This window comes from Melospiza melodia, chromosome 19 (assembly GCF_035770615.1).
Source record: "Melospiza melodia melodia isolate bMelMel2 chromosome 19, bMelMel2.pri, whole genome shotgun sequence".
NCBI classification, from domain to species: domain Eukaryota; kingdom Metazoa; phylum Chordata; class Aves; order Passeriformes; family Passerellidae; genus Melospiza; species Melospiza melodia.
In genome coordinates, this window is record NC_086212.1 from 3,295,096 (window position 1) to 3,320,223 (window position 25,128).

General features: G+C 41.0%; 1 protein-coding gene across 1 annotated transcript in view; it reads right to left on the reverse strand.

Moving 5' to 3' along the window:
• Positions 1 to 4,908: 4,908 nt before the first annotated feature.
• The window catches only part of CHMP4B (charged multivesicular body protein 4B), a 28,571-nt gene continuing 8,351 nt past the window's right edge, over positions 4,909 to 25,128 (reverse strand). Inside the window, exons 2-5 of the mRNA XM_063172150.1 lie at positions 9,863 to 10,040; positions 9,067 to 9,181; positions 8,444 to 8,570; positions 4,909 to 5,734 (exon numbers count right to left, since the gene is read on the reverse strand). Of these exons, the coding sequence (XP_063028220.1) occupies positions 5,667 to 5,734; positions 8,444 to 8,570; positions 9,067 to 9,181; positions 9,863 to 10,040 (488 nt within the window). The 3' untranslated portion in view covers positions 4,909 to 5,666. The remainder of the gene's footprint in view (positions 5,735 to 8,443; positions 8,571 to 9,066; positions 9,182 to 9,862; positions 10,041 to 25,128) is intronic.

A 25,128-nucleotide genomic window follows, 5' to 3' on the forward strand; every position in this document is an offset into this window, starting at 1 on the left:
GCTGTGCAATTTTGTCATAAGAACCAAAATAATGATAAAAATAATGAGCAGGGGAGGGAGGGAGCGCTGGGCCCATCCAAATGTTAACCTGAGGGTCCTCTCAGCAGCACCCTAATAAAGGGATTAACCTGGTCTATCAATTAGTGGTGCTACATCTCTCCAGTGGGAATAAACTCATCCTTATAGACTAATTCTATAAACATGCTGCACTCAGGGACTTCAGCGAGCCCAGTGCTTTTAATGAAAGGAATGAGATTTAAACACAAATGAGATTTAAACACACACCTCTCTGCAAAGGGATTAGAGAGAGTGGTCCCTGTTGTTGGCATCTGTGGGGCTGGAGCCACTTTGCCATAATAACCCAAAAGGCTGGGATGCAATGGGGGCACCCCGAGTGGGGAGTGCATCCCAGGGGAGCTGTGGAGGGATGGAACCCCTGGAGAACCCACAGCCAGGGCAGCCCAGGGCGTCTCCAGCCCTCTCTGCTGTTTGGGTGCCCAGAGTGCCAGAGGTGTCCCCAGCAGCCCGGGATGTGGCCCTGGGGCTGTGCCTGGGGATGGAGGAGCTGCAGCATCACCGGAGTGCCCTGTGGGGTTTGGGGTGGGGTTTAGCAGAGGGGATAGGTCTGAGGTGGGGAGAGCAGCAGGAGAGAGGCACAAGCAGCTTAGCCCAGGCTGTGAGCTCCAGGCCACCAGCTCTGTCCCTCCAGAGCAAGCACAGCTGGGGCCCCAGCTGCAGCTGGGCACAGCACATCCCACATCCCACATGGCACCATCAGCCCTGCAGGACAGCCCAGCACTGGGACACCTGCAGGACTCCAGAGCCTGAGGGTCTAGTTAGGGCTGGCAAAACTGGGAGCAGATGGAACCAGGCAGTAACTTGGGTGAGACAGAGCCAGGGAGCTGGGATGTGCTGCTCTGAGAGCTGCAGCAAGGCTGGGTTGGTGTGGGGTCTCAGCACCTCAGGACTGATGTGCAGAGTGACCGAGACCACCCTTGGGGGGCTCGGGAGTCCTGGAATGTTGCCAGAAGTGTCTGGTGGCTGGACTTTGATCCTGCACAGGAGACGACACCTGTATGAGGATGGGGGATTTCACTGGGGTGAATGGTGAAGGGATAAGTTAATTAGAGTGTGAGACACAGGGTTTAAGATTTCTGTACAGGGGGGTCTAGAGAAGTAAGATGGAGGAATTGGGGCGTGTCCTGTCCTTCTTCTTCTTCTTCTTGGCCTCCATCTTCTGTGGTGATGGTGGCACTTTGGGATTGGTTATTACTAAAGGTGTACTGGTTAATAAGGGTAAAAGGTATTGGGGAAAATTGATAAATATTGTATACGTAATTTTGAGTATAAAGATAGGTGACCGCCCCGGGGGCTCTCAGTGTGCCCATGGCTGACTTGCTGTGCAGACCTCTGTCGGGCCGAGAGAAAATCTTTTAGATAAACAATTAATAAACACCGAGACCGAGAAAAGATCTGAAGTCTCTTCTCGTCCTTTGGAGCGTGGGCTGCCCAAGGCCACCCTGGGCCTTTCCAGGTCATTGAAACAGCCGAGAAACCAACAGGTTGGCAGTCAAACTAGCCCCAGAGCAGGAGCAGAACCCAAGGGTGAGATGTCACACAAGGGGGAATGTGACACAGGAGAAGGCACCTGATTTATGGCACTGGCAGCCACGAGCTCTCACTCACAGGAATGCCACGTCCTGTGGGTTGCTCCAGGGGACCCTTCCCTGCAGGCAGAGCACACAGGGATCTATCTGATGGCATTGTATGGAGAAGCTGTGCTGTCCCTCAAATGTTTCAAGTACCAAATTGTAGATGACAGATTTTAGTGAGGACATTGCCCTCAGTGCATGCTGAGAGGCTCCCTGGCATCTCCTGTACCCACCTGCTTCCATGTGAGGCCAAAAGCTCTCCAGAGAGCTCTCAGCTCCTCAGAATCCCCTACTAACCCACTGCTAACCCATTACTAACCCACACACACATTAACAACTCACCAGCGAAGCAACTGAGCAGCAATTTGCCTCCCCGGTGGCTGATGAAGCCCCCCCATTCCCTACTCTTTAACACTGCACTGAAGTTCAATGTCTGTGCCTTAGAACAGCCCCAGAAGAGCAGGAGAGGCCCACAGGAGAGCCACTTATCCACCTGGGAAGGGGAAGATCCAGCTGGATCCAGTCTGACAGAAACTAAAGATTCAGTCTGACTGGGCAGTACTGAGCAGAGCCATGGATTGCCATTGTCCTGGAGGGAACAGTGCCCCAACTGCTGCAGCCCCAGGGTAGATGTCTGCTCATGTTTATTTATCTCAGGTTTACTTATCCTGCTTTATCCACCTCACCTTGGCCTCGCTGGCCCAGCTTTTCCAAGTGCTCTGTGAGTGTTCATCCTGTTCCAGAGGTACAAACACAGATCCTCAGTGTCAGTGGACTCAGAGCCTTGAGCAGCCATCGAGGAGGGATCTCCTTCCTGTTCCCCTGACCCAAATGTGCAGCACAAACACAAAACCCTTCCCTGTCCCTCCCAGGGCTGTGCTTCCCTTGGATCCCATACAAATTCCATGTCCTGGCTTCTCCAGCTGCACAACAGCCACTCTGTGCTGAAAGCATTCCAAGGGAAAAGCAGGGATGATGAGACCCTTCAGCCCAGTCTGTATTTTCACAGAATCCCAGAATGGTTTGGGTTGGAAGAGGCCCTAAAGCCCATCCAGTGCCACCCCTGCCAGGGCACGGACACCTTCCACTGTCCCAGGCTGCTCCAAGCCCTGTCCAGCCTGGCCTTGGGCACTGCCAGGGAACCCAGGGGCAGCCCCAGCTTTTCACTCTGCTTTAAATGAGTCATTCTTACACACACACACAGCAGTGACAACCCTTCCCACCTTCCCCAGAGGAAAAAACAAGGATTTTCTCTAAACTGAAAACACCTGGATCCCAGATTTCTGCTTGCCCGCTTTAACAGCTCCACAAGAAAACACTGGCACAGCTGAACTTGAGTTGTTGGGGGCAAGTGAATTGAGCTGAGTTTGCCAGGAGAACTGGAGTGGCTTTGCCACGAAAAGGGACACTGAGTGGCACTGAGTGGCACCCACAGGAACTGCTGGCACAGCTGCACCTCCTGCACTGCCCCACGGTGCTCTGGACAGGGAAGTTCTGCCCTCAGAACCTCTGAGCAAGGCAGAAAATGTTCCCTGTAAACATCCAGCTGTTCACTAAGGCAGGGATAAGGAATTCAGGGAAACCCAAAGCAGAAAGGTATCCTGTGAAACTGAAGGAATAAGAACCATCCCATCAGTGATTAAAAGGATGAAGGAAGAAGAGGCTGTAGGGGCTGAGGTTGTCACCCCTCAGAGTAACCAGAAGTCCGACACACACTCCCTGCTGCATCTCCCCTGTGCTTGGGTACAGCTGAGTGAGCAGCAAAGCTTAAAAATGAAATGTTAGAGGGACAGCTTAGTGCTTTATAGCTGACCAGTCCCTGAACAAGTACTAAAAAAATTACTCAAGAATTAAAATATGTAAGAAAGCTTTTACAAAAAATAGATATTAAAAATATATATTATTATATATAACATATATAAAAATATATAATATATAAATATATATATTTAAATATTTTATATATATTTAAAATATATATTAAAATATATAAGAAAGCTTTTACAAAAAATATATATTAAAATATATATTATTATATATAAATAGATAATATAATATATAATATATATGATAATATATAAATATATATAATATATAATAATATATAAATATATAATAAAATTATTAAATAATATATAGAATATATAATAACAAATATATAAAAATATATATAAATATATAAAAATATATTTTAATATATATTAAAATATATATTAAAATATATGAGAGCTTTTACAAAAAATAACTAAACAAAAAACGTAAGAGTTAATTCAAATAACATATTAACACTTGTTAACTTTACTTACTTACTTTGACAATACAGCTATACCTGTAAATCAACCAAAAAGGAATGTTTAAGTTACTTTAACCAAGTAACAAACTCAGACACATGTGTTTAACCAATTCAAGGCCAGACCAACTCTTTAGGACCTGTTTAGTGAGTGTACCAGAGCCAACAAGGAGTGGCCAATACCCAATGGTAACAATTATGAGGATAAAGCTGCCAGTGAGATAAATGCCAACATCAATGCCAGGGGCATCACTGGCCCTGCTCCCAGCTCCCACATCAGGACCCTGCACAGCATGAATGGGGCTGCTGGGCTGGGTTTCCCCCTCCCAGCTCCACCTGAATGCTCCTGCTGGGACATTTCACTGCATTTCAGCTGCTCCCTGAATTCCCAGAATAAAACAGAGCTGCTTTAACAACATCTATTAGCACAGTGCACAGCAGAGGTGATTTCCATGATGAAAAACAAAGCCAAGGGCTCCAGGTCTATCCCTAAACCTCTTGCTTTGAACTGTGAACACCCTAATTCTTAACACCCTCATTCAGCTGATTTCTCCTTGGAGTGGGGATTTTCACACAGAACAGAATCTCAGGGTCACTGAGGTTGGAAAATATCTCCAAAATCACTGAGTCCAACCTGTGACTGACCCCCATCTTGTCACCAGCCCACAGCCACACCAATCCAGCTGTTCCTTGAGTATCTCCAAGGATGGGGACTCCACCACTTTCCTGGGCAGCCCCTTCCAAAGCTGACAAACCCTTCCATGAAGAAATTCCTCCTGATGTCCAACCTGAACCTCCCTCGGCCCTCGGCACAGCTCGAGGTTCTCTCCTCTTGTCCTGTCCCCGTTCCCCATAGCTCAGCAGGCTTTAGAGTGGATGTCCCACATGTAGAAAAAGGCCAAACTCCACCTAAAGCACATCCAGATCACTTAAACAGGACACAGAATTGACCACAGCAGGCACAGGTGAAAATTAATCGAGATATTTAATGCAGTGCAATCCATAGTAGTTTCTTAATTAAAATAATTGTGTGCATGTATCTGAATGGGTTATCAATTATCACAAAAAAAGCAATAAACATTGTAGTGCTGTGTAGAAAAATGTACAACAGAACTTGAAACCTTCCCTACTTCCAAGAGAGTGTGGATCAACTGCAGATCATTCTCAGCAATTAAAATGGGCACAGTGACTACGTCGTTGCAGTGACAGACACAGGGCTGGCACACAGCAGGTCAAGGGATATAAATAGACCTGGCAAAGAACTAAAAACCTAAAGCATTCTTGCACCTAAAACACAATAAAGAAGCCAATGGGGGCTTACGACTTTTCCTGGTTTTTAAATGCCTTACAAGACTCCTAGACACACTTAAACTGACTTAAAATTACAGAATGTTTTGCAGCTTATTTCAATTCAATATATGGCCCAAATTGAAGATGAAGATCCAGCAGTGGCAGGAGCACAGTCCCAAAGCTGAGTGTTGGATTTTGCAAATACCTTTTCTACAGAAATTCAACCGTATCGACAGCAGGCAATTCCCCTGCTCCCCCTTCTCTCCTCTGGGCAGACTTTTTTCCATGCTATGCAGAAAACAGCAATGCAGTTCCCACTGCTCTGGGTTAAAATTAAAGATAAAGACATTTTGCTTATGCTTTCTCCTCAACAGAACACATTTGCACCCAGAATAGGTAACCAAAGTCTTTTTTCCAGGCAGGGGCTGCTGTGGTTACATGGTTCCTGCCCAAGCTTCCAGCTCTTTCATGTCATCATCCTCTTCTTCCTCTTTCTTCTTGGCTGCAAGATCACAAAAGAGAACAAGTGAGTGGGAATCCTGACAGAACCCTCTGTGCCACTGACAAATGGGTAAATGAAGCACCTAAGGCAAGCTGTGGACAAAAAATACATAAAATCTTTTTGAGCTGAAGTAAAAAGTGCTTTGCTGAAAGAGCCACAAACTTCCTGAGTGGAAAAAACAACAGCTCCCACAGGAAGAAGGCAGTGGGCATGAAAGTTCAACTGTGATATTTTCCCATAATTTCCAAGGCTCTTTCAGAGAAACGCAACTTCTTACAGAAACTCATCTGATGTCTCCAGTATGAATTTCTTCCCCATCCACATGAAATTCCTTACTGCATCACTGAGTATTGTGAATGCAGGGAATGAGGTGTTTGGGTGAGGTACAGAATGTGGAGGGGCTGGAGAGGCCTGGGGACATCCCACTCCTCCTCTCCTGTGCTCCCTGGATGTGGGTGGATGTGGATGTGGATAGGAGGGAGCAGCCTGGACACTGCCCTCTCCTCCTTCCTGGTTGTTCCAGGGCAGAAAATGCTGCTCTTTGTTAGAACCTGACAAATTCACTTTCCATTAACTCAGCAACAAAGGTATGAACCCACAAATAGCTGCAATAATTCTGGAAAATGTAAAAAAAAAAAAAAAAAAAAAAAAAAAAAAAACAAAGAGTGAAACAATTCCTGGTCCAAGTGGTGTGTGTCATTCCAAAAGAAATGTTTACATCAGGAAAACTGAGTCAGCTCCAAGCTCCAGACCCCTCACTTGTACAAGGCTGGAATTTGGTTTTCTATATTAAGCTCCTCCAGCCTCCATTAAACAATTTCTGCCTGAATTTCTCCTGACACCACCAGTAACAAAATTCCTCATTCAGGCTGATCTGACTGAAGCCAAAGTCCAGACTGCTCCTGAGAAGTGGAAAAGCAGGAAAAGCTTGTGGTAATCTCCCCTTCAGTGGATAAAAAGGAGGTAACAGAGTCAGCTCTACTTCAAAAGACACATTATTATTCCCAAAAAGACAATTACACATGAACCTGAACCATTAGGACAGTTTTCCCTTTGGAGGTCTGACCATGGTAATCACAAGCAAACTTTTAATCCCAGTGTTAAGTCAATTTTCAGTGAAAATCAATTTAGGTTCAAAAAATAAACCCACACAAAATCCCCACCCAACACCACCCCAGAATCCCAATTTTTCCCAAGTGCCAGCCTTGGGGGCAGCTTTATTGAAGCAAGAACTGCCACTTAAATACATTAATGGAATTCATGGAATTCTCATTTCCACCCAAAAGCAGCTTAACATAAATCCTGTGAAACACTGAGCTTTATGCTTGCAGCTTTTACTACCAAACTTGTACACAATTTATATTATTTTAGCGAGTTTCCCTAAGTTTTAGGCTGTGTAGCTCCTTAAATATATCCACAATTACAACACCCCTTACTTGTGTGCAGTCACAAAATGCAAAGAGTAGATTTGGGTCCAGACATTGTGTTTTAAGACTATTTAGAGAACAAACCTCATTAAACCAACCAGGCAATAAAAAGGCAATGCACTGGTGCATTTAATCTATTTCTCCTGAATCTGAAAAAGTCTCAGATTTCAGATATTCTGATAGAACTCCCTCCCCTCTCACCAACTCTGGTCAGCAGCTCTGCCTGGTAAAACACAACCAGGAACACAAAGAAATCAGTGGTGTCAGAATAAGGAACACAGAAAATCAGTAGTGGCAGAATAAAACCAGAGGAACACCAGGAGCAATGGCACAAAGCAGAACCTGCTCAGGCAGTGCTGCTGCTTCCCACACCCATCCAGGCCTGGAAAGGCAGCAGGATAATTACAGATACACTGACCAACTGGAGTTATTTGCATCCACTGCTTTTTTTGGAGTTTTTTTCCTGTTCCAAGTAAGGACATGGAACAGAGTGCAAATTCTGTAAGTTATTCATCACAGTCAGGCAGATTCAGCAAAATGGGCTTGTAAAGGTTCATATCCCATTAGTGCTGCCAGAGGTGTCCCAGCTCAGCTGAATTCCAGGGGGAATGTTCATGCAAGAGTGCAAGAGGGATTTAAGAGCAGCTTTGAACCCTCTGTGTACAAACATTTCTTGTCCATCCTCCAGGTAAAATCCTCACAATTTCCTGGGTATGTGTACTCTAGGATTGGGACAACCCTGACTTTGGGAATGCCTGGTTTGGGTACTGCAGAGGAGCCCACAGCCTTCCTAAAGAGGGAACATCAAAGGAAGATCCTCCCAAGGCCAGAAAAGCAGGGATCAAATGAAAACCCAAAGGAAACATGGATCCATGGGGGAATGTGAACCTGCCTGGGACTGGATGAGCCTGAAGGTCTTTTCCAACTGCAATGATTTATGAGTTAATTCACTCTGCCCTCCCTTTTATGACCTCAGGGTGTCTTGCCAAGATTTCTTCCTTGTTGGCCTAGCAGCACCTGAAAAAAGGCTCCCATCCCACCTGGATGAGCTGGAGCAGAAAACAGCTGCTCCTGTGACAGGGAGTGATTTTTGTGCTGCTTCTGAAAGGCAGGTGCCCCTCACAGAGAAATGGCAATCACTGGCTGTGATTTGGGATTCAGGAAGCAATTCCAAGCAAAATGTTTGTGCTGCCTGCAGCCAGATCTCCCAAATGCAAGGAGCAGGCAGATGAATAAGCACACTTTTAATGATGCAGGATGTTGCAGTGAAGGTTGATCATACCTGGCTTGGAGGGTATTGATATTGAGGGCACGTTTGGTAGTGGTACTGTCTCCGGACCACTGATTTCCAGCAAGTTTTTGTCTAGTTCTTCTTGTTCTAGTTCCTCTAGCTCTGCCATGAGTTCATCCTAGGATTTCAAGGAGAAAAAAGAAAAAAGAAGGAACTTTAGTTATATTTATGACCAATCAGATATAGCTGATCGTATTATTAAAGAAAATAGCACAAATGCACAGGGTCAGAGGAGTCTGATTCTGATGTGATTCCTGTACTTCACCTTTTGGAGGGAAAGCAGAGGAGGGAAGAAGAAATCCAAGTCCAAATATTCTCAGGTCAGGCCATCCAGACCATTCTGAGCATAAAGTTCAGGTTACAGCCAGAAACAACTGCAGGAGAGATTTCAGAGCCCAGTCCTGCAGCCAGGCACACACAATGTGCAGATCTCCAGAGAGAGATCCTGAGGGACACAATTCCTGCAGGGGTTCCAGAGCCTTCACAAGAAGATGTGGTGCTCAGGGTTGGTGATGGGGCTGGCAGTGCTGGGGCAGTGGTTGGATCCCTGATCTTCCCAACCCAGAGGATTCCATCCCTCACTGGTACAAAGAGAAGCAAATGAAAAGCCATACCTCATCAAATTCCTCCCCAAATCCTACTGGCTTGGAGATGGCTGTAGAGATCTCATCTGCCAGCTCTTGCTGCTCTGCAATGTCCTGCATTAATTCATCTACTTTATCAATGTCCCTGGAAAAAAAAGGAAAGAATTCAGTGTCAGCAGGCACCTTCCCAACCAACACTGCATTTCCTGGCTTCTGTAGAAACCCCCACCACTGTGACATTTCCAAGGCCCTTCCCCAAAATACACTTTGCATGCAAGTCTGGGTTTTATCCCCCTGGTCTCAACACAATTAGAGATGTATTTTTAATTCTTCCTGCAAGTTTAGCTCCCAGTGGTTATACAGACACCAGGGAGAGCTTCTGTTCTGCACCACTGATATTAATAATACTTTGCTCTCTTCCCTGATTCAGCATTATTACATCCACAATGTTTGCTTGTGGAGCAAGCACAACATTCCCATAATGCAGTTTTACCATTAATTATTGCTACATACACCAACTCCACTGCAGAAAAACAAGTTTTAAGACCCCCTTTGAGGCTTAAAATTCTTGCTGTTACAAAATTGATCTGTGCCATTTTCTTCAGACCACACTTGTGCTACCCAGCTTTTGGATAAATATAGAAAATAAAACAGTAGTAAACTGAGGAAGCATCATATTTGTGTGTTTTGTTCAATTTTAGCTGAAGTGAGAGCCTTTCACAAGAAGGTTTTGCTGCTCCAGCTCCACCTTTGGTTTGGAATTCAGCAGATCTGAGAAATGCCAAGCCACAGATCCTGTGGGAAGATGCAGGAGGGAGTGACTTACATGTTGTCATGAGCAGCTTTCATAGCCTTAGCAGCAAAGCCCATGTTCTTGAGCACTTCAGTGTTGGTGTTGGCATTCTCCAGGGCTTCCCTCTGGAATTCAATTGTTGATAACGTGCCATCTATCTGTGCCAGCTGCTTCTCATACCTCTTCTTGCGCTTCAGGGCCTGCAGGGCAGCTGCAGGGCAAAGGACAGAGTGGCACTGGTGAGCTGTGTGCCCAAAACAGCCCCTCACACTCTGCACCAATGGCACTCAGCACAGAGATATTCAGCATGTTCTGGTGCTTGTTGTCTACACAGATCACCTTGATTTGCCACCCTTCAGGGGTGGCACAGAGGTGGCTGCTGCCCTGTGGCTGTCACCTGTCACAGCAGATGCCACCCCAGACTCACTCCTGACACACCACAGAGACAGTAAGGTCAGGACTAAGTCTTTTGTCCTTAAGTGTGTGTGTGGCAGCCATCTTAACATCTTCAGTGTCATGCTTTCTATAAGCTACAAGAAAGTAAAATTTGGTGAGTGACTGGTTGATGATTTATCATCATGGTTTGTATTTTTGTTTGGTTTTTTTGGGGGAGGTTAGTTCTGGGGTTAATTCTATGTTTGTTTGGGGGTGGTTGCTACAGCAAACAGAAAGCTTCAATATCCAGGCTCATCCACCAAAACCAGCCTTGTTCACCTTCCCCCCATGACAGGAAGGCAGCCCTGCTGGTGCAGCTCCTGCCAGGTGAGATCTTTGTGCTGCTGCAGATCCCCCCTCCTGCTGAACCCCTGTTCAAATCCAAGGAGAAATGTTCCCTCAGCTTTGCACTTAGATGTGAAATACACCTTCTAAAAATGTTGGTGTTTATGTATGTTTTGTGTTACTCCTCCTAGAAGGTGTTTACACAACAGCCTGAGCTGGGAGAAGCCTCACTGAAGGTGGTTTGAGCAATTTGCTGCTCGTGGGCTGTGCAGGAGGAGCCCCCCAGGACAGGACTGGTGGCAGGACTGGTCCAACCTGCCCTACCCACCCCAGCCAGCCAGGGAGCAGCCAGCAGGTGACAAAAGCCCACAGCCAGCTCTGCCCAAGACACCTGGGCAGAAACCATGGCCGTTCCAGAGACAGACAGGTGTGAAAAACACGTCCCTTTTCTTTTAAAAATTTAAGTTGAGTAAAGGACTTTTAAAAAATTTAAAGAAGTTTAATAGGAGATAAAGATCATAAAGCAAAGATTATTACAGCCAGGTGTGTCTGGCACTCAGCTAAGAGCACATTTGCTGTTTTGGAAACACTCTTTATACACTATTTGTACTGCACTAGTCTGTTACATATTTATAAACAATTATGCATAGTAAACTTTTTTCTTCAAATTAGTTTACATATTCTAAGAAGTATTTAGTATGGTTCTTTTTCAGATTTGCTTTTTTAGAGCATGTGTATTCCTTGACTGTGGTTTTAGTCTATTCTTATTATAACTTTTATATTGGGCTTTGGTCCATATTGTCTTTAGATGGTGAGTGTTGACAGTTGGTGTATCTGTAGTAGGTGTCTTCTTCATATGTTTATTGGATGTTTTCTAAGTAGGTATTTTAACATAAGCATACTTTTATCAGCGATTTCACTACTATGTCTGAGCTTAATTAACAACAGAAATAAAAACTATATATTTATAGCAAAGTTACTTTAACAGTACACATATAAAATGCATCGTAATAGTTGCAAAAAGCCAATATTATAATATGCATGTATATTATAATATGTATGTATAATATAATATAATATTATAATATGTATGTATAACCCAGGGAACACCAACCTTACACAGAGCTGTACAAGATGTGCTTGATGCCACAGCCCTGGCAGCGTCCAAGGCCAGGCTGGGCAGGCTCAGAGCAACAAACACCTGGTGGCACATGGAGTTTGGCACAAAAACAGCCTCCCTGCATGGCACTGCCCTTCCCTGCCTGCTCTGGGCTGAGCTGTGCTCTCCAGGACAGCCCTGCTCACACCCCAACCCTCACCTGGGCCCCACGCTGCTGCTCCAGCAGCCTCAGCCACACACTTCTCATTTCTGCAGTGTTCTGATCTCTCACAGTCTCACAGCAGAAACTATTTCATGTCACACAGGACTGGCTCTGCTAAAAACCAAAAGCTCAGTCACACACACCAGGAATGGTGGCAAATAAAACTTTACATCTTTCCCTCCCAAAAGCTCAGTCACACACACACCAGGAATGGTGGCAAATAAAACTTTACATCTTTCCCTCTCTGAGAGAGATGCTTTCCTGCTTTCCAGAGTAGGAAATCCTGACAAGACACAGGTTCCCTTATCTCCCCTTGCAGAGGGCTGCTAACTCAGGGATGTGATGAACGTGTTTATAAAGCTGATGGAGCCCACAGGCAGCCCAGGTGTTCTGGCAGATGCCACCCTGAGATCTGACAGTCCTGCAAGGTAAAATCCCAAACAGAGCTCCAGCTCTGCAACTGGTTATGAATATGCTGTATTTGGTTCAATTCAAATTAACTAATGTGTTACAGAACAAAAAAAGCACTTTTTAATGGGAAGGCCCAGCTAAGGATGCCAAGCAGCTCAGGATTGTTTAGGAGAAGCCAGTCCAAACGCCAAGGACCCAAAACAAACACAAACAGTGAGTGCAAAACAAACAGTGCCTCTGCCCTGACTTTCCCTCCAGTGGTCAGTAAATCTGCCCAGTTTGGGCCAGTCCAACATCCATGTGTGTGACAGGACTGGGAACAGGGGGTGTGCAAAGGACAATGTCTGATCTGCAGAATGAGGCACCACACAAACATCCCAAACATTCCAGATTACACATTGCTGGGATATTTAGGCTGGTTCATTCTGCACTGATGGTTTAATTAAGGATATAGGAAGTTTTCTTACTCAGAATGATTAAAAACTGTTAATAGCTGTGTTTGTATAGTGACATGCTGGGGAAATGCCCCACAACAAGGGGATGTGAGAATTTTGTGCCTCGTGGAGAATTACTAGCAAAACCAGAGATTTCTAAGCATTATATAACATTATACAAAGCCAAATAAAATGCTACAATTTCTGTCCAGCTCCCCACTCCAGCTTTCTCTGAGAACAATTCGAGTTTGTCTGCATTTCATGCAATGTTTAAAACAAAGTGCTCAGACACAAACACTGCAGGGATCACTGTGAGTGATCACAAATTCTTATCAGGATCACAAGTTCTTATCAGGACTGTTGGGTAACCCCGTCCCTCCCATTCCCACCCACAGCTCCTGTGCACCAGAACTGCCCTTACAGTGCACATGGATTTGTGGTATTTTCTGTTTCCCACCCCTTCAGACCAAGGAAAATACTTATTTTCTCCTCCCTAAGGCCAAAGATCAGGAGCCTATTGAAATCTTATGAACTGGCAGAGTAACATGTTTTTGTCATGTTTTTATTAAAGTCAAAGTTATAAAAACTTAATCTGAAGGGAATTACATTGGCTCTTTTTCTCAAAAAAAAAAAAAAAATCTTTTTCCAAAATCAGAAATAAATAAAAGTGTTGGAACCCTGGTTGCTGAGAATTTTAAGACTTTCTGTGCTGCCAGGCACTGACCCCCAAGAGAACACTGCATTTGACCTGAAACTATAGAAAAAACTTCCAAAATTAAATAACAGAACTAAGATTATGAGTGTGTAATTCGAATAGAAGTGTGTATATCACACAGTAGAAAACTGAAAAGTTTTAGAATATAGTAATATATAAAAAACAAGATAGAAGTTTTAGGGCAGAGACTAGTCCTTCTTCTTTACCTTCTTCTTCATAAATTTGAGCAGTATTATATAAATAAATAATAAATCCACATTGCAAACCACAAATAATTAGTTATTAAGTAAAAAGTATTATTCAAATATTTAAAATTTATTTAAATACTTAAAAATTAAAAAATTATTTTACGTGTCATTTCTTAAATAAAGTTTATCCTTAAAAGATCTTCTAGAGAGAGACATACCTCTCCATTTTTAACTTATTAAAATTAAGGACTACAAAAACTCACAACTTAAGACTATAATATAAATAAGAACTAATAAACATCTAAGTGCAAACAAAAAAACCTTCTCACACATTTAATATCAACCTTAACCAAAAAAAACCCCAAAAATCCATTAAATAAGCACAAGAGACAGTGGGGTACAAATGTCCTGTAGCATTTTTAACTTATTAGAATTAAGAACTACAAAACTCACAACTTATAAGACTATAGTATAAATAAGAATAAACATCTAAGTCGAAACAAAAATACATTTAATCCCAACCTTAACAAAAACACAAACAAACAAAATATCCATTAAATAATGGATTTTTGCTCACCTTCCTCCCATCACAGGAAGGCAGCACCTGTGGGGTCCAACTGTCCTGTAGCATTTAACTTATTAGAATTAAGACTACAAAACTCACAACTTACAAGACTATAATATAAATAAGAACTAATAAACATCTAAATCCAAACAAAAATTATATTTAATCCCAACCTTAACCAAAAAAAAAAAAAAAAAAACAAAAAATCCATTAAATAAGCACCAGAGGCAGTGGGGTACAGATGCCCTGCAGCACTGTGCAACACAAGAATTGGGTGTGTCTGAAAGCAGTGGGCCAGGGCCTCCCTGTGCCCTCCTCAAAGCTGCTATCACATCCAACAGCCCTGGCAGAGGCTCTGCTCAGCACCCACACCCCAAAGGATGCCTTTACTGCTTCCCAGGCAGTAATTAGAGGCAGAAATGCAGTTTACAGGCAGCTATAATTGCTGTGGAGCTGCTTCAGCAGCACCTGTGACCACACACAAGGTTACAATCATTTATCCTGGCCAGCCAGAGTTCACTCATGCCCCAGAAGGTGCTGTAGAAATCACCCAGCAGGGTTTGCCAGAATCAGCAGATCTCAGCTTCCCAGCAGTGAGACAAACTCCTTATCTGGGACCCAAAGCCAGGCAGCATTTCCAGGGCCAGCCTCTCCCAGCAGCTCCTGCACTGTGGGATCTCAGCACCTCAGGACTGATGTGCAGAGTCACCGAGACCACCCTTGGGGGGCTCGGAGGTCCTGGAATGTTGCCAGAAGTGTCTGGTGGCTGGACTTTGATCCTGCACGGGAGACGACACCTGTATGAGGATGGGAGGATTTCACTGGGTGAATGGTGAAGGGATAAGTTAATTAGAGTGTGAAACACAGGGTTTAAGATTTCTGTACAGGGGGGTCTAGAGAAGTAAGATGGAGGAATTGGGGCGTGTCCTGTTCTTCTTTTTCTTCTTCTTGGCCTCCATCTTCTGTGGTGATGTTGGCACTTTGGGATTGGTTATTACTAAAAGTGCACTGGTCAATAAGGGTAAAAGGTATTGGGGAAAATTGATAAATATTGTATACGTAATTTTGAGTATAAAGATAGGTGACCGCCCCGGGGGCTCTCAGTGTGCTCATGGCTGGCTGCTGTGCAGACCTCTGTCGGGCCGAGAGAAAATCTTTTAGATAAACAACTAATAAACACTGGAGACCGAGGAAAAACCTGAAGCCTCTTCTTGTCCTTTGAAGCGCGGGCTGCCCAAGGCCATCTTGGGCCTTTCCAGGCCATAAAACAGCCGAGAAACCAACACTGCACAGGGCCTGACACGCAGAGTCCAGCTGGGCTGAACTCCCCTGCAATATCCCTGGGACATGATAAACAGGACCATGGGGCATCCAAAACCTTCCTCTGCTAACACCCTGCAATGCTGCTTTCACAAAACATGGTAGTAAAAGGCTTGTTCATCAGCATAAAGCAGACTCCAATGATAATTTTATACCCTGGGTTCCCCAAAAAGACTCCCAACAGCTCTTCTGACACAGCCTAATGGCCGAACTCACTCCGCAATATCCCTGTGGCATAAAAACCAGGAGCATACAAAACCTTACTCTGCTAACACCCAGCAACGCTGCTTTTACAAAATATAGGAGTCAAAGGTTTGTTCATCAGCATAAAGCAGACTGTAATGATAATTTTATACCTTGGGTTCCGCAAAAAGCTCTTCCTCTACCACAGTTTAATGGTTGAACTCACTCTGGAATATCCCCCTGACATAAAAACCAGGACCATGAGGACCATGGAGGATACAAAAACTTATTCTGCTAACCCCCAACAATGCTGCTTTTACAAAACATAGGAGTAAGAGGTTTGTTCATCACTATAAAACAGACTGCAATGATAATTTTATACCTTGAGTTCCCCAACAGCTCTTCTGCCACAGCTGAATGGCCAAACTCACTCCGCAATATCCCTGTGGCATAAAAACCAGGAGCATACAAAACCTTACTCTGCTAACACCCAACAATGCTGCTTTTACGAAACATAGAAATAAAATGTTTGTTTATCACTATAAGCAGACTGTAATTATAATTTTATACCCTAGGTTCCCCAAAAAGCTCTTCTTCTGCCACAGCTGAATGGCTGAACTCACTCTGCAATATCCTTGTGACTTAAAAACCAGGACCATGGAGCATACAAAACCTTACTCTGCTAACACCCAGCAATGCTGCTTTTACAAAATACAGGAGTAAAAAGTTTGTTCATCAGCATAAAGCAGACTGTAATGATAATTTTATACCTTGGGCTCCCCAAAAAGCTCTTCTTCTAGCACAGTTTAATGGTTGAACTCACTCTGGAATATCCCCCTGACATAAAAACCAGGACCATGAGGACCATGGAGGATACAAAACCTTACTCTGCTAACCCCCAACAATGCTGCTTTTACAAAACATAGAAATAAAATGTTTGTTTATCACTATAAGCAGACTGTAATTATAATTTTATACCCTAGGTTCCCCAAAAGCTCTTCTTCTGCCACAGGTGAATGGCTGAACTCACTCTGGTATATTCCCAACATAAAAACCAGCTGCTGTAAGAGGGGATTTAACAGCCCTCAATGCCAGCAAAAATATCTGATCATTCCATGGGCAGTTTTCACAGGATAATAGCAAGAACCTGCCAATAAAGAGTGTTTTCCACACCTCCTTCTTAACCAGGCACACTGGTGGTTTAACTTGTAAGTCCAATGTGCAGCATGAATTACAAACACTTAAAAGATCCTCTAAAAAAACCAATCAGCAGATAACAAACCTTAGCTGCACTTTATCTGAATTGTAATAAAGCTTTCAAACAATACATATGACTGAGGGAAAAGCAGTTGGATATATTTGTATATAATTATTATTATAATTTAATTAAAGGTAATGTATTTAATACTACCTGGGTGACTTCTGCCATCCGTGAGTAGGCTCAAAATGTCCTTTTCCATTTTGATATATTAATTGTCTTTATTATCAGCTGTGACAGGGATGTTGGAACCAATTTTTATTAATAAAGATTAAAATGATTGCCCCACAGAGCCCTGACCAGTTAAAATGGGTATCAATAGTTTATTATCTCTTTTTCATTGGCAAAGGAATGTAAAATTTCTCTGGGTTAATGAGCATCAGACTGATCTCTGCAGTTCCTTTTTACAGAGAAATTCTGACAAAGAAAACATCACATCCAAGAGAGGAATAAAACTGCAGCTGAGTCCAGCCAGATCTGGGCTGGCTGCTTCAATTTCTTGAATATAAAACCTGCCTAAAACTACACTCAAATAACATTTTTCAAGCTTTTTAAGACTTAAAAACCTACTCCTTCCTCTGCTTTGGTTTGGTTTGGAGTTTTTTGGAGGATGGTTTTTCACTGATTGTTGGCTGGTTGGTTTTTTTATTTCCTGTCTTTGACTGAAGTACAAAATACTGTTTTAATTGTCTATTTATTTGAATTTCTGTGGTAAATATTGTTTTAATTGTCTATTTATTTGAATTTCTGTGATAAATACTGTTTTATCTACATATTTGAATTTCTGTGATAAATACTGTTTTGTCTATATATTTGAATTTCTGTGGTAAATATTGTTTTAATTGTCTATTTATTTGAATTTCTGTGATAAATACTGTTTTGTCCACATATTTGAATTTCTTTGGTAAATACTGTTTTAATTGTCTATTTATTTGAATTTCTGTGATAAATACTGTTTTGTATATTTATTTGAATTTCTGTAGTAAATATGTTTTTATTGTCTATTTATTTGAATTTCTGTGAAAAATACTGTTTTGTCTATATATTTGAATTTCTGTGATAAATACTGTTTTAATTGTCTATTTATTTGAATTTCTGTGATAAATACTGTTTTGTCTATTTATTTGAATTTCTGTAGTAAATATGTTTTTATTGTCTATTTCTTTGAATTTCTGTGATAAATACTGTTTTGTCTATTTATTTGAATTTCTGTGGTAAATACTGTTTTATTTGTCTATTTATTTGAATTCCTGTGGTATCCCTCATTGCTAGAAATTCCAGCAGAAGTTCTGCACTCCTGTTTGACCATGGAGACTCCCAAGAATTCAGGGTTTCACTGGGATGTCACCATGGCAGGTGACAGCAGAACTCTGTTTCCAGTCACTCCCTCTGCCTGATCAACACCCAGAAATGAAAAGAGCAGAGTCACTCAGCCAGACTCTCCTCCTCTGTCAGCAGATCAGTCAGAAAAACATGACTGCTCACCCAGATAATTTCATTTTGTCCTCCAGAAATGCTTCTGTAAGAATGTGATGTATTTGGAATTATTTTAACCCATGTATAGGCAAATTATTATTATTAAATGAACTGTTGTAAGTCTGATGATTTTCTCTGCAATATTTACAGCAGTTTGTTAGTCAAATGAGGCAAATATTCACTGTGATAAGCAGCTTGCAGGATAATAAAAATATAATTTTACTACATGGGAATGCATTCAGAGAGGGAAAATTGACTATGAATGTCAGTGGTTCTGTTGAAAATCAAGAGCCCTCCTGCAAATAAATATTCCTTACACACTGGCAGGACAGGCAGTGTTCCTGGGATATTTATGTACACAGCAAAGCTGTGGAATTAATGCTTTTAAATATCATTAGCAGAAAAGAGTAGATCAGCAGATAAAAACCTGGAAGAAAGCTTTCTTACATAATTAGAACTTTAAGTTTTGCTGGCAAAAACACATTTCAGCTTGAGAGGAGCTAAGAGCACTGGGAATAGAAGTCAGGAGTGTCACTGAATTCAAGAATATAAATTAACAAGTTTCACTGAATTTAAGAATATAAATGACCAAGTTTCACTGGATTTAAGAATACACCTGACCAAGTTTCACTGGATTTAGGAATACACCTGGTCAAGTTTCATTGAATTTAGGAATACACCTGGTCAAGTTTCACTGAATTTAAGAATATACCTGAACCAAGTTTTACTGAATTCAAAAATACTCCTGACCAAGTTTCACTGAATTCAAGAATACACCTGAACCAATTTTCACAGAATTCAAAAATACACTTGACCAAGTTTCACAGAATTCAAAAATACACCTCACCAATTTTCCCTGAATTCAAAAATACACCTGGCCAATTTTCACTGAATTTAAGATTACACCTGACCAAGGTGGAAGTGCTGATGATGCCACAGGATTTGTCCCCACACAATGCAGGTGTCTCCTTCCTCTGCAAAACCCTCCCAAAATTCACACTGACACCTAAAACAGGGGTATAAATTTTTTGTCTGAAATAGAGAGGCTTCTCCTCCAGGGGAAAACACTGCAGTTAACAGCTCTGATTATTCCAGCTGAGGGGAAAAATAACTTCATCTCAGCTAATTCTTGCATTCTCTCTGGCAGAAATGGCAGCAGCAATTTGAATATGGCATGAGGAGTTCCACAGCAGCCTCAGGAAATAATGTGCACCCAATGTCAGCCACACCAAAATAATAAAGAGTGCAAGATCTGCAGAGGAGCTGCCCAAACTGGGGTGCCTTGGCCCCTCAAGCTGCAAGTCCAGGCACTACATAGGATTGAGATAATCAACTTAATAGTGGAAAAGCATTTTGCACGTTACTCTGTGCATCCATCTGTAATTTGCTCTGCAGAAAGCAGCAATTTTATTTTTGCTGCTTCTGAAAATCCTATTCCATCTTCCTGGCACTTGCCTGGGCAGCAGATTTCATCAGGAACAACATCCTGGCTGTCCTTGGAATGGGATAAACAAGGAATTGCCTGCCTTGCCTGCAGTGAGGAGCTTTGTCCTGGGCAGCAACTGCTCATCTCTCACTGCTGCGGTCCAGCAAACTGCCTACAGATCTCCAAAAAAAACCCTAAAAAGAGAATTTAAAGCCATTGACAAGTTATCCCCAAATAACAGATTAATGTGTCTGTGAGCAGATAAAAAGCCTGGTGACTACAGACTGATCAAACTCTGATTTTTGCCTTGAATAAAAACCTTTCTGCAGAGTTCTGATGGCTCCAGAGCTGCTACACCAGGACTGCCCTTGCTGGTTCCATCCAGAGGCATCCAGGCCACGGCAAGGATGGCTCATCCCAGGGGAGTCTCAGAACACAAAATGTCAGAGGTTTAAACAGCCAGGTGTGATTTTAAGCTCCAAAAAACCCAGTGTGATTTTAAGGTCCAAAAAGCCAGGTGTGATTTTAAGGTCCAAAAAAACCTGGTGTGATTGTGAGGTCCATAAAGCCAGGTGTGATTTTAAGCTCCAAAAAACTCAGTGTGATTTTAAGGCCCAAAAAGCCAGGTGTGGTTTTGAGGTTCAAAAAACTTGGTGTGATTTTAAGGTCCACAAACCAGGTGTGATTTTAAGGCCCCAACAGCCAGGTGTGATTTTTAAGATCCAAAAAACTGGTTTGATTCTAATGTCCTAACAGCCAGGTTTGATTTTAATCTCCAAAGAGCCAGGTGTGATTTTAAGCCCTGTGGTGTCCAAGTGTTTGGGACACAGAGGTACCAAAAGATGGTTATAAATAAATATATTTATGATCCTGTGAGATCACCTCCTGAGAGCTCTGCTGCCTCAGGGATGTGGTCAGCTCTAAATCCATGATCCATGTTTGTCCCTGATGCCAGGGTCTGTCTCAGCACTCTCCTGTGCTTTTGTGCACTTTTAGCAGAGAATCATGGGCAGAGTTAAGGCCTGGTCCTTCCCTTGCCTGTTTATTAAATTTCTAATAAAGTTTCCAAACCCTGCCCTCAAAGGAAGGCAACTATTCCTAGCTCAGAGATTGGGACTGATTAAAACTACTTCAATAAAGCATCCAAACCCAGGCAGAGAATACAAAGTTTTTGCCTTTTAAAATATAAGATTACAACTTCCTCTTGAGCAAAGCAGTGCCAGAACATTTAGTCTAGTGTGCAAAACCAATAAACACTCCTGCTCTAAAAATCTAGAAATGTACAAAAGAAAAAAAACCCAAAAAGATTAAGAAAAAAGCATTTGCAGAGCAGAAATCAAGGTGTGACACAGCAACAGCCAAACACGAGAGGAAGCAGCCTTGCAAGGTGATTCCTCTCTCCTTTGAATGTCAAGGCAACACTCCTCTGGTCAATAATCCTCTGTAAAATAATCTCCAGGTAATTCTGGGATGGTTTTGTCAAAAAAAGGGGGAAAAAAGTCATAAAAAAGGGTCATCAAAAAAAGGTCATAAAAAAAAAGGTCAACAAAATAAAAGTCAGTTTTGTCCAAATAAAAAAAAAAAAAAGGGGAAAAAATGTACATCAAAAAACAGGGTCCATCAAAAAAAAGTCATAAAAAAGGCCATCAAAAAAAGAAGTCAGTTTTGTCAAAAAAAATTTTTAAAAAAGGGAAAAAAAAAATGTAATCAGAAAAGGGGTCATCGAAAAAAAATTAATAAAAAATGGTCATCGAAAAAGGTAATAAAAAATTAAGTCATCAAAAAAATGTCATCAAAAAAGGTCATAAAAAAAGTCAGTTTTGTCCAAAAAAAAAAAAAAAGGGGGAAAAAATGTATATCAAAAAACAGGGTCCATGAAAAAAAAGTCATAAAAAAGGCCATCAAAAAAAGAAGCCAGTTTTGTCAAAAAAAATTTTTAAAAGGGAAAAAAAATGTAATCAGAAAAGGGGTCATCGAAAAAAAATTAATAAAAAATGGTCATCGAAAAAAGTAATAAAAAAATTAAGTCATCAAGAAAAAGTCATCAAAAAAGGTCATTAAAAAAAGTCAGTTTTGTCCAAAAAAATTTTTAAAAACAGAAAGAAAATGTAATCAAAAAAAGGTCATCAAAAAATATAATAAAAAGTCATCAACAAAAAGTAATAAAAAAATAAAGTCATCAGAAAAAGGTCATTAAAAAAATCATCAAAAAATAATAAAAAAGGGTCATCAAAAAAAGTCATTAAAAAAAGTCAATTTTGTGAAAAAAAATTTTAAAAAGGAAAAAAATGTAATAAAAACAAGGGTCATCAAAAAAAGTAATAAAAAATGGTCATTAAGAAAGTAATAAAAAATAGAGTCATCAAAAAAAAGTCATAAAAAAGTAAATTTTTGTCAAAAAAAATTTTAAATAAGGAAAAAATATAATCAAAAAAGGGCCATCAGAAAAAAGTAATAAAAAAGTCATAAAAAAAGGTCATCAAAAACAAGGGGAAAAAAATCAGTTTAGTCCAAAAAATTTTTTTAAAAAAGGAAAAAAATATAATAAATAAAGGGTCATCCAAAAAAAGTAATAAAAAATGGTCATGAACAAAAAGTAATATAAAAAGTCATCAAAAAAAAGTCATTAGGAAAGGTCATAAAAAAAGGCCCTCAAAAACAGCCAGTTTTGTCAAAAAAAGGGAAAAAATGTAATCCAAAAAAAGGGTCATCAAAAAAAGGTCATAAAAAAAAAGTCACTTTGGTCCAAAAAATTTTTTAAAAAAGGAAAAAAATTTAATGAAAAAAGGGTCATAAGAAAAAAGTAATTAAAAAATGGTCATCAAAAATGTAATAAAAAATGGTCATCAAATAACCTAATAAAAAATGGTCATCAAATAAATTAATTTTAAAAAGTAATCAAAAAAAAAGGTCAAAAAAAGTAATAAAAAGGCCATCAAAAAACAAGTCAGTTAAAAAAAAAGGGAAAAATGTAATCAAAAAACAGGGTTATCAAAAAAAGTAATTAAAAAAGGGTCATAAAAAAAGGTAATAAAAAAATGGTCATCAAGAAAAAAGTCGTCACAAAAAAATCATTTAATTTCCAAATGAAATTATGTATTTTCTAAAGCTGCCTGAGTAAATTATCCTCTTACTCTTTCCAACTTGTGAGAAATGTGTATTTTATGATTGGCTTTTTGCAAATATTCAAATGAATATTATATGTGCTGTGTTAGAAAGTTATGCTGTGTTAATTCTCTTAAGTAGTGTGTTAAATACAGTTTTAGGTTATAAAAATTGTTAAAATAGAAACTATGCTATGTAGGATATTTTATTAAAGGAAGGACTCGCAGTGAGATAGCAGCCACAGGACACCTGAATCTTTCAGAAAAAATGAATTTATATTGCTCCATTATCAGAAGAAGTGAACTTCTTCCCGCCTTGAAGGTGCTGTCAAGATTCAGAGGAAGAAGCTGAGACTGCCCAGACAGAATCCTGTGTTTTGTGAAAAATGCATGTATTTTACGATTGGCTTTTTGCAAATATTCACATGAATATTATATGTGCTGTGTTAGAAAGTAATGCTGTGTTAATTCTCTTAAGTAGTGTGTTAAATACAGTTTTAGGTTATAAAAATTGTTAAAATAGAAACAATGCTATGTAGGATATTTTTTTAAAGAAAGGACTCGCGGTGAGACAGCAGCCACAGGACACCTGAATCTTTCAGAAGAAATTAATTTATTGCTCTCTAAAAGGAAATTAACTTCTTCCCACATCGAAGGCGCTGTCAGGATTCAGAGGAAGAAGCTGAGACTGCCCAGACAGAATCCTGTGTTTGAATGGAATTTATGCATCATGTATGAGGTGTATGAATATGCAACAGGCTGTTAATCCTCTGTTAATGTGGGTCCTTTTTTGGGCTCATGCTGCCAGAAAACATCCATAACTCTTTGTCTCTATTGTCTTATATTGTCCTAATTCAAACTGTCCAAATTATTATTACTCTAATTGTATTACTATTTTTATAACCATTTTATTACTAATAAACTTTTAAAAAGTTTAAGTACTCAACCAAGATTTAAACTTTTAGGATGAGAAATGTGTGTTCCCTAAGCTGTCCCTGAGATTCTCACAGCCTGCAAATACTATTTATGGATTTTCTCTTTTATTTTGTAGTTGCTGAAGGTACCTTGTTAAAAAGAATTCCAGTGAAAACCCAGAATCTTCCACTGAATCTCTGCCAGAAATTCATCAGGTTCAGCTTTGCAGGAACAGCTCTTAAGTATCTCAAAATGCTGGTTTCTCACAGGAAAAAAACAAACAAACAACCCAGTTCTCTAAGCTGAACAGTGTTTTTGTAATTAATTCACAAACTGAGAAGATCCTACCTTGAAATGGCACATTTAAGACCTTTTCTTGCTGGGGAATTCAAAGAGTGGCTGCCTGGGAATCCATCAGGCATTTTCCAGCCTTGGACCATTATTATTAGAGCCTTGCCAAGTCTAAAAATTTCATTGATGCTGTCATAATATTTAGCATTTCTCTTAACAGCCTGACTTCCCCAGATGAGATATTTTGGGATGTAAAAAAGATTTTTTTTTTTGGTGAATGCTGAGATTCCAACACTGACTAGGGAGGAAAAGCTGAGAACACAAACCTTCAGAAAGCCAAAAGTTATAAAGCAAGTAAGACAAACCATATTTATTTTTGAAAAGTTTGTAGTTTTTGACTCAGCCTCCAAACACTCCAGAGGCAACACTGCAGTATTTTTTTGAGGGTGAGTTGCAGTTTTGAATGGCAATGCCATGCTCTGAGGCTGGGATCAGCTCCAGAGCCAGGCTCAGCAATAAATTCTGCTCCTGCTGATGGGGCTGCCAGGGATGCAGTCCCAAAAAAGCCTTTCTGCCCCTCACTGTCCCCCCAGGACAGGGCACGTGCAGAGCCCACCATGGAGAGCATTTTCAGCAGGTAAAATCCTCACCTTCACTGGAGATGCAGCTCCCAGGGAGCCCACAATGAAGTTTGCTTTCTATTAACTTGTTTTATTTCATAACTAACCAAAATCACCTCCAAATGTTTCAACACCACTGATTCCTGTCCCTCTGCCATTTCTCTTTTCAGTTCCACAACACCTGAGCAAGCTCTGTGCACAGAGCCCCTAAATGTGGATGAAATCCTGCCAGGCCCTGAGGAGCACACACGGTGTGGGGGTTTGGTGACACTTTCACCTCCCCACCGCACACATCCCATCACATCCCAGGAAATGACACTGATCACATCCCAGAGATGTGACACTGCTTAT